The sequence below is a fragment of the Phaseolus vulgaris genome, chromosome 2 (assembly GCF_000499845.2).
Source record: "Phaseolus vulgaris cultivar G19833 chromosome 2, P. vulgaris v2.0, whole genome shotgun sequence".
NCBI classification, from domain to species: domain Eukaryota; kingdom Viridiplantae; phylum Streptophyta; class Magnoliopsida; order Fabales; family Fabaceae; genus Phaseolus; species Phaseolus vulgaris.
Genome location: NC_023758.2, coordinates 15,735,528 through 15,744,257, shown reverse-complemented (window position 1 = coordinate 15,744,257; position 8,730 = coordinate 15,735,528). Strand labels below are relative to the sequence as shown.

General features: G+C 38.8%; 1 protein-coding gene across 1 annotated transcript; it reads left to right on the top strand.

Annotated features, from left to right (window-relative positions):
• Nucleotides 1-4,232: 4,232 nt before the first annotated feature.
• Nucleotides 4,233-6,937, top strand: LOC137810797 (uncharacterized). Its single transcript, XM_068612238.1, has 3 exons — nucleotides 4,233-5,771; nucleotides 5,883-6,282; nucleotides 6,355-6,937. The coding sequence occupies exons 1-3, from the start codon at nucleotides 4,336-4,338 to the stop codon at nucleotides 6,709-6,711; spliced, it is 2,193 nt and encodes a 730-aa protein (XP_068468339.1). The 5' UTR covers nucleotides 4,233-4,335; the 3' UTR covers nucleotides 6,712-6,937.
• The last annotated feature ends 1,793 nt before the right edge of the window (nucleotides 6,938-8,730 follow it).

Here is an 8,730-nt window from a genome sequence, read left to right as displayed (position 1 = left end):
ACCTTAAGAAAAAACGGTTGTCACTTTGGTAAAGAGGATGATAAATTGAGAATAGTTTCGTGTAGGGAGGATGAACCAGTATGCTACGATGATGAATCCTCAGACCCTGAGGGTCCATTTTGTTTCTTTTACGCAACCGTTTTTAAAAAAGTCCTTTTGCGTCTTCCCCTGTCCATTTTTGAAAATAATTGTTAACCGAGCTCAATGTAGCTCCGCCCCAGCTACACCCAAATAGTTTGGCATTCATCCGAGCCTTCATCATTCTTTGCTCACAGTTTAGCCTTTCGCCTTTTGTCGAGGTTTTTCTTTATTTCTTTGAGGCCAAACGCTTGGGCCGCCAACTATGGGTATCCTTTAACGATGCCCCTGGAAGAGCTTTGGTCACCCTCTTTTAGTCTTCCTACAAAACTTTAAAGGTAAATTCTTATAATTCTGTTGTAACAAAAGAAATTTGACCCTTCTGGACGGGTTCCCTTTGTATTGGACCCAAGAGCCATGATTCCAGGGTGCTCGGTGCCTGGAAGACCTACCCCCTTCAGATAAGGAGGTTTGCAAATTTCTGTCGAGCCTGAAGGTTGTCTTTGACACCGCCTTCCTTCTAAGCAAAGAGTTCACTCTTGGTGCTCTAAAAGCTTACACTGGTACTCCTTATTCCCTACCCTTAGTGAGAGGAACCTTTGCTATTCACTTGCTTTTCTTTGCATAGAGGATGTTGTCCAAATTTAGTAAGAAAGAGCTAGAAGAAATGGCCAAGAGGATAAGGTCAGCTGCCAACGTGCCCAAGGATTCCTTAAATTAAAAGCTGAAAGCTTTCGCTACTACTACCTCAACCCCAACTGGCGACGAGGAAACTTTCTCGGGGCCGATCTTCACAAGAAAAAGGAAGGCACTTGCTACCCCTAGCAAGCATTCTCACTCGGATGGGCGTGCTCCTTCTCACCATGCAGCTCCCTCTGAAGACCAGTCTCTACCCCGAGATATGGCGGTTATCCAAGAGGGCGAAGCAGAGAGCTCCAAAGGAAAGAATCTATGGGACCCAAGCCTTAACGCCCCTACATTCCTTGAGAAAGCCCTATTGCCTGCTGAAGAGAGGGAAATGCTTATGGCTCACGACGAAAACCACTTTGTTCGTGAAGCCATACGACAATTCAGCCTAGCCCTTCCCACAAGTTGTTTGGCTGCTACCAAAATGAAAGAGCGGAAGGTGGCAGAGGACTTGAAGGCCCAAGAATCTCCGAGCTCCGCAGAGAGATGGAACACCTGCAAAGTGAGCTCCAGCATACTAAAGACTTACAACAAGAAGCTGAGCAACACTTGGTCGAGAAAACCAAGGAGGCGGCAGGCCAAGCCCAAGAGGCTGCTGAAGAAAAGAGCAGGCTCAATTGAACAAGCATCAGGGCTTCACCCTAAAATTGACTACTCCCAACTTGGCCTAGGTAAAACCATGGTCAATGGTCAATTGAGGGATGAGTAGCCTTACCTTTCAACTATATGTAACTCCTTTAACACTTGAACAATGTAACACTTTATATTTATCAACACCTTTACCTTATGCATGATGATTATGAATATCTTTGCCAATGTATGTCTCGCTATTTAACTTAGTAAACCTCGATTAGCTTAAGCCAATGCATGTTACTTACTTATTAACCTCGACCAGCTTAACCATATCAACTACCGTAAATGCAAATAACTTGTCACTTTAGCTAACTTATATCCACATCTCAAGCGTAAAGTAGCCAGGATAGCAAGAATTCAATTCACAAACTAAGCATGAGAAATCATGGGGTTCTCAAAGAACTAACTTTTTGATGAATTATACCCCATAGCCGCAACGAGTCGATGCTCATTCTCGATGTATATATATATATATATGTGTGTGTGTGTGTGTGTGTGTGTGTGTGTGTGTGTGTGTGTGTGTGTGTGTATAGATTGACATAATAGCTAATTGACTCAATGAGAGTGCATGTATAATGTTGAACAGGAACTGTCAATGTAATGTGTAGTTTTATAAAATTATGAGTTAAATGAAATTCTAAGCTTTGGTATGATTTAATTGTGTGATTTTGGATATTGTGAGATGTGGAATATGATTTTTAATCAAGATATAGTATTTTCAGGAAAGAAAATATCGTGTTAAGATTATTTAGGATGTGCATTGACTAGGGATTCGTCTAGAAGGAGATATCCTGACTCTCCTGAGATAATGAAATCATATAGATGAAGTGATTCAAGTGGTGAGATTAGAAAGAGGTTCATATGAATGGGTAAGTTGTTTGAAAGATAACTAACTTGACATGTTATATGAGTTAACCCTGTCATACTAGGAGAGATGATATTGAAATTATTTATGCGCATAGTTGTGTGGATTTCACAGTGAGATATAGGGATGGCAAAGCGGGGCAGGCCATGCGGGCCGGCCCGTGGCCCGCAGGTAAAAAATGCGGGGCGGGCTAACCTTTTCAATCCGCTAACCCGCATTAGCCCGCCCCGCATTAGCTCGCAGCCCGCGCGGGCCAGCAGCGGGGCGGGCTGGCCTGCTAACCCGCAAGAAAAAAATGTCATTGTTTCAATGTGTGCAGATGACGAAGAAGATTATAATTATGAAAAAATGGATGAAAGTTCTTCTAAGGCGACATCCAATGTTATTGAAATGAAAAAATGTCAATAATGTTTATGTTTAATGTTTTTGTATTAATGTTTATGTTTATGTTTAATGTTTTGGAATTAGGTATGTTTAATGTTTTGGAAGTGGAAGAATAGTGATATTTGATATTTATCTTAATGTTTAATTTTTTGATGTTTGACTATGTTTGAAAAGGAAGAAAAAAAAATTGGATTTGATAGTAACAAATATATAGGTTTAATTTGACAATTTTTAAGAACAAAATGTAAAAAAAAATATTTAATTTAAAAATAAAATAAAAAAACGCTGGTAGGCCTGCAAACCCGCGGGCCAGCTCTTATGCGGGGCGGGTCGGGAATTCTAACCCGCAATAACTTTGCGGGGCGGGCCAACCCGGCTCGCATTTTTGCGGGCCAAGCGCGGGGCGGGTTAGCCCACTTTGCCACCCCTAGTGAGATAGTATGACAGGTGCAAATCTCTGAGTCTAAGTCAATGCACGAGTCTTCTAAAAGTAGATTCAAGTGTCTATGTGTTGTGAGTCAGTAGAAGTCTGACATGTGAAAGATGAATTTATGAATTTTAATAGACACTTGATGGTTTGAGAAATTGTATGAGACTTGATGAATTATGTTTATTAATTTGAAATTGAAATTATATAGAAATATTTATCTAGTTAGCTTACCCTGTTCTTTCTTTGTGTTTGTTTCTTTATCTGTGATGATCGTGTTTTACACGAGAGCTTATCAGGCTGCAAGTAATAAAACTCCTCAGTGAAGAACTGGAGGATGAGATAACTTTCATTTGAATGCTTTGTTTTGTTTTGGAAACTTTTGGTGTATATATTAAAATCCCTATGAAAAGGGATATCTTTTTGAGATAGTTGTACACATTCAGTTGTTTATTATATGCATGGTTGTCAAACTCGCGAGTCAACTCGTTGACTCGTCCGAGTTCACGTTTCCACTTTGCCTTACCGAGTTAACTCGGTAGCAGACTCGGTTTTAAGGTAAACTCGGTGGACTCGGTGTGGAATCGGTAGACTCGGTGTGGACTCGCGACTCTGGTCCGAGTTGGCGAGTCCAGCTGGGTTTTTTTTTTTAAAAACAAAACTGTGTCGTTTTGAATGGGGGCCTGAATGAAATAAAAAAACTTAGGTTTTTGCGTTTCGTTTTGTGTTTCCGTTCTGTTCTGTGGAGTGTAGCAGCGATCGATTGAGTTGTGAGTTGTAGTGGTGGTGGTGGTCGCGTCGCAAGTTGCAGTGGTGGTGGTCGCGAGTTGCTGCAGGTTGCTGTAGGTGGTGCGGTGGTCGCGTCGGGAGTTGCTGCAGGTGGTGGTGTCGCGTTGCTGCAAGTGGGGCGTCGCGGTGGTGCGTTGCGGAGGTCGCGTCGGGAGTTGTTGCAGGTGGTGGTGTCGCGTTGCTGCAGGTGGGGCGTCGCGGTGGTGCGTTGCGGAGGTCGCGTCAGAGTGTTCGCGACTCGTGGGTTGTTGCAGGTGGGGCGTCGCGGTGGTGCGTTGCTGCTCGTCATATAAGGTTAGAGTTTGGTGTGTGAAATTAGGGTAGGAAAGGGAAGGGATTATTAGGGTTCTGTTTTTTTTTTAATTGGCTGCAGAATGGACTGTTTTTTAATTGAGAATAGTTGCTGGTTGCCCTGCACTTTTGTTTTTTTTTACAGAAATTGAATTTGGAGGAGCAGTATTTTTGTTAAGAAATGTCTGGGAGTGGATCAAATTCAAGTGAGCTCAATAGAACTACATCTGCATCTTCTAATAGAAGTAAAAATGCTCCAGGAAACAGAACTGATGTTGGATGGAAGCATGGGATAGATATTAATGGCAATGGTAAAAAAGTGAAGTGTAGTTATTGTTCAAAGACTATGAGTGGAGGAATATTTAGGTTCAAACATCATCTGGCTGGAACTAGGGAGGACTCTGAACCTTGTTGTTCTGTTCCAGAAGAAATAAGAGATTTGATGATAAAAATTGTTGCAGAAGCTAAGCAAGCCTCTTTGAAAAAAAGAAAGTTAAATATAATTGATGAAGACCAAGGATGTGAGGGGCTTGAAGAAAGACAACATATATTTGGTTCTAAAGGAAAAGAAAAAGTTGGTAGTAAGGGGGCAGTTCAAGCTACCATAAATCAAATGATGAAGAAAGGTTATAAAGAAGAAGTGGATGCTCAAGTTGCTGAATTTTTTTACACAAGTGCCATTCCGTTTAATGTAATTAAAAATCCAGCTTTTACAAAGATGTGTGAAATGATTGGAAAATATGGAGCTGGATATAAACCTCCATCTTATCATGATATTAGAGAAAAACTATTGAAACAAGCAATTGAAAAAACTGATTTAGTGCTTCAAGAATACAAGGAAGAGTGGAAGAAAACAGGTTGCACAATCATGTCTGATGGGTGGACAGATAAAAAGAGGCGTTCTATTTGCAACTTCTTGGTAAATAGTCCTAAAGGGACTGTTTTTATGTATTCATTGGACACCTCGGACATATCAAAAACTGCAGATAAAGTTTTTAAGATGCTGGATGATGTTGTTGAATTAGTTGGAGAAGAAAATGTGGTACAAGTGGTGACTGATAATGCTGCAAATTTCAAGGCAGCTGGAGAGTTGTTGATGCAAAAAAGGGAGCATTTGTATTGGACCCCATGTGCTGCCCACTGCATTGATTTGATTTTTGAAGATTTTGAAAAGAAGTTGAAGGTCCATGAGCTTACTATCAAGAAAGGAAGAAAGATCACCACTTATATTTATGGCAGATCAATGCTAATCAGCATGTTGAAGAAGTTCACAAAAGAAAAAGACTTGATAAGACCGGGTGTAACTAGATTTGCCACCGCTTATTTAACTCTAGTTTGTCTTCATGAACTGAAAGCCTCATTATTGACCATGTTCAGTTCTGAAGAATGGAAAACAAGTAAATTTGGAACTTCACAAGAGGGGAAAAAGGTTGAAAATATGATATTAGACAACCGATTTTGGAAGAATATCTCCACGTGCCTCAAAGTTGTTGCCCCTCTTATGGTGGTCCTAAGATTGGTGGATTCAGATGCAAAACCTGCAATGGGTTTCATATATGAAGAGATGGATCGTGCAAAGGAGAAGATTAAGAACAATTTTAATCATATTAAGAAAAGGTAAAAATTTTATAGCTTTTCTCTTTAAAAAATTAATTACTCCTTCTTCTTCTATTACTTATATGATAGTTGGTTGGTTGGTATTGATTACTATTGAATGAATGTATGTAGCTATGAAGAGGTTTGGCAAATAATTGATGCAAGATGGGATAATCAACTTCATAGGCCTCTGCATGCAGCTGCATACTATCTTAATCCACAATTCCATTATGAACCTGAGTTTAGATCTGATGATCCTGAGGTGAAAGAAGGCTTGTATACATCCATGAGAAGATTGGTTAAGGATGCTGCTGAAAGAAGGATAATTAATGTGCAACTTGTTGAGTATCATTTTGGTAGAGGAGCCTTTGCAATGGATGACGCAAAGGAAAGTAGAAAAACAATACTTCCTGGAGAATGGTGGGAGATGTTTGGGTATAGAACTCCTGAGTTGAAGAGGTTTGCTATCCGAATTCTAAGCTTGACTTGTAGCTCTTCTGGATGTGAGCGAAATTGGAGCTCATTTGAAATGGTAATTGAAGTTATTTATAATTTCTTTATTTAGTTTTATATGGTTAGTTACTAAATTTCCTATTTAATATAGGTTCATACAAAGAGAAGAAACCGTTTGCATCAGAAAAAGATGAATGATTTGGTGTATGTCATGTACAACTTGAAGTTGAGTAATAAGCAAATTAGAAAAACAGTTGCTCTTCCCTTTGATGATATTCAATCAGATGATGAATGGATAACTGAAGAGGGAGATAATATTGATGAGATTGATCAAGTTCAAGATGCAAATGTTCACTTAAATCCGGCAATAACAGTTCCAACTCTAGATGCATTTGATCTTGAAAATTTGACTTTTGATGTCAATGTGGATGAAGATGAAGATGAAGATGGAGATGATGATGGAGATGATGGAGAGGATATCATTAGAGGATTGGACATGGAAATTTGAATTTCTAATTATTTAATTTTTATGACTTGAATTGAACAATTTAACTTTTGTAGTATTTGTATGACCTTCTTTATTTCAGACTTTGAAGTTAGATGATTTGGTATATTATTAATTCTCATTCAGGACTAAATGTAGTTATTTACACTATTTTTTTTTTAATATGAAAGTAGACTCTTACGAGTCTACGAGTCGAGTCTACGGAGCTCCCACGAGTCTACGTAGACTCGCGAGTTTGACAACCATGATTATATGTGGGTAAAAAAAATTAGGGATGTTACAATTTGTTTCATAAAATACTTGAATTTAAATAAATTATTTTTATTTTCAATAACTAATTCTAAAATTAACACTTAAGATAAAATTTGTACGGGTATAGGACTTGGATAGTACCTGTTACCAACTTGAATAATTGTTTCTCATCCTTCGGTTGCTCCTCCTTCATCTTTCTTATCGTATTTGCTCTCTAATACTCGGTTGAGAGTAAACTTTCAAAACGTTCTCCAATGATCAAGTAATTTTTTTGTATTAGAATGAATGATATATTGATAAAAGCGTACATTACTCTTGTATAACAATGCTTATTTATAGTGTTAATAGTGAGTTATTTCATTTATGGGTCGTATCTAATACGTATCTTTGTTAATAAATCATTACTTGGTTTATCGCATGTTTACCGAATTTATAGCATATTACTTGATTTACCGTGTATCTCTTTATTTTCCATTAATGTATTAACTTTATCCGGTCGATTGACTCTCGATACTAAGTGACATGGCTCACTTGGCTCAGACCGATACACTTGCCCCCTAGGTTCGAGGAAAACCTTCCAGAAGAGCCTGAATGTGGTCATTTGGTGTCTCGAGGTTAGAAGTGACAATATTAAGCATTAATGGTGTGTAGTGTCAGAGGGTGATTGGACGAACATTGCTCAACACTTCGTTCAAGTTTAACCTAATTTTTTATCTGGGAGATCTAACGGTCCAACTGAACTCGTTGGATTAAATGAATCCAATGATTGAGAACATGACAATTTTTCGTCTCTTCGTCATAGGAAATCTATAAATAGTAGTTCATTTTGAACTTTTCTATGTTTCGCTTACTCACTCTGACTCCGAACACTAAGTGATATTCCGTGTGTTGAGTTGTGCTTCTATCTTTTTCTTCTATATCATTAGAATGAACCCATACCAACCCTAGTGAGGTGATACAAACCACAACAACCAGCAGATGACTAAGGACATATCAAACACTTCACAAAAAAGGTCATTCATCTCAGTATACAAAGTCGGGCCCCTCCAAACCTCGAGAAAACATTAGCAGAAGAAGAACAAGTTATAAACTAGAATATCAAAAGTTCTTCTTTCTGGTCTTTCCACAAGAGAAAAGTTATGTAAATAAATTGGGCTTAGTTTGGGGGTCCAAAAATAGAAATAGGCTAGAGTAGGTTCACAAAGCATAAAAGGGAGTGTACATAGTGAAATGGGCTTGTACCAAGCCCACTTTTTCAAGACAAGAAACCTAGAATTAGGGATTTTAACCTACCTTCTAGAAGCTATGCCTAAAGGTGTGGTTTTGACTATGGTCAACACCCTAGGTAGCCCCTCTCCCTTGCCTTTTCTACTCTTCACCCATCTTGCCCACCAAGGCACCCCTTCCTATAAATAGGGTGTCTTGCCTCATGTATTTACACATTGAAATTTTAAGTAAATAAACTCTGCTTGAGTGAATTGAGAGTCTGAGTACTCCTTTTAATCTGGGTCTTATCTTGGGTGGGTAGTATCCTAAGTGGCGACTCTGGGTCTTATCTTGAGTGAGTGACATCTCAAGTGGCGGCTCTTGCATCACTCATCTTGAAGTCCCTCTACTCTAAGTGGCATGAATTCCCTTTCTAATCCATAAGTTCTTTTCATCTCTTCATCTTTTTCCTTCTTTATTTGCGCCATTATCCATTTCCATTTCATGTTCTTTAATGTTCCTTCCATTCAGTCATTCTTTATCATTTTATTCTTGTTTTGTTTT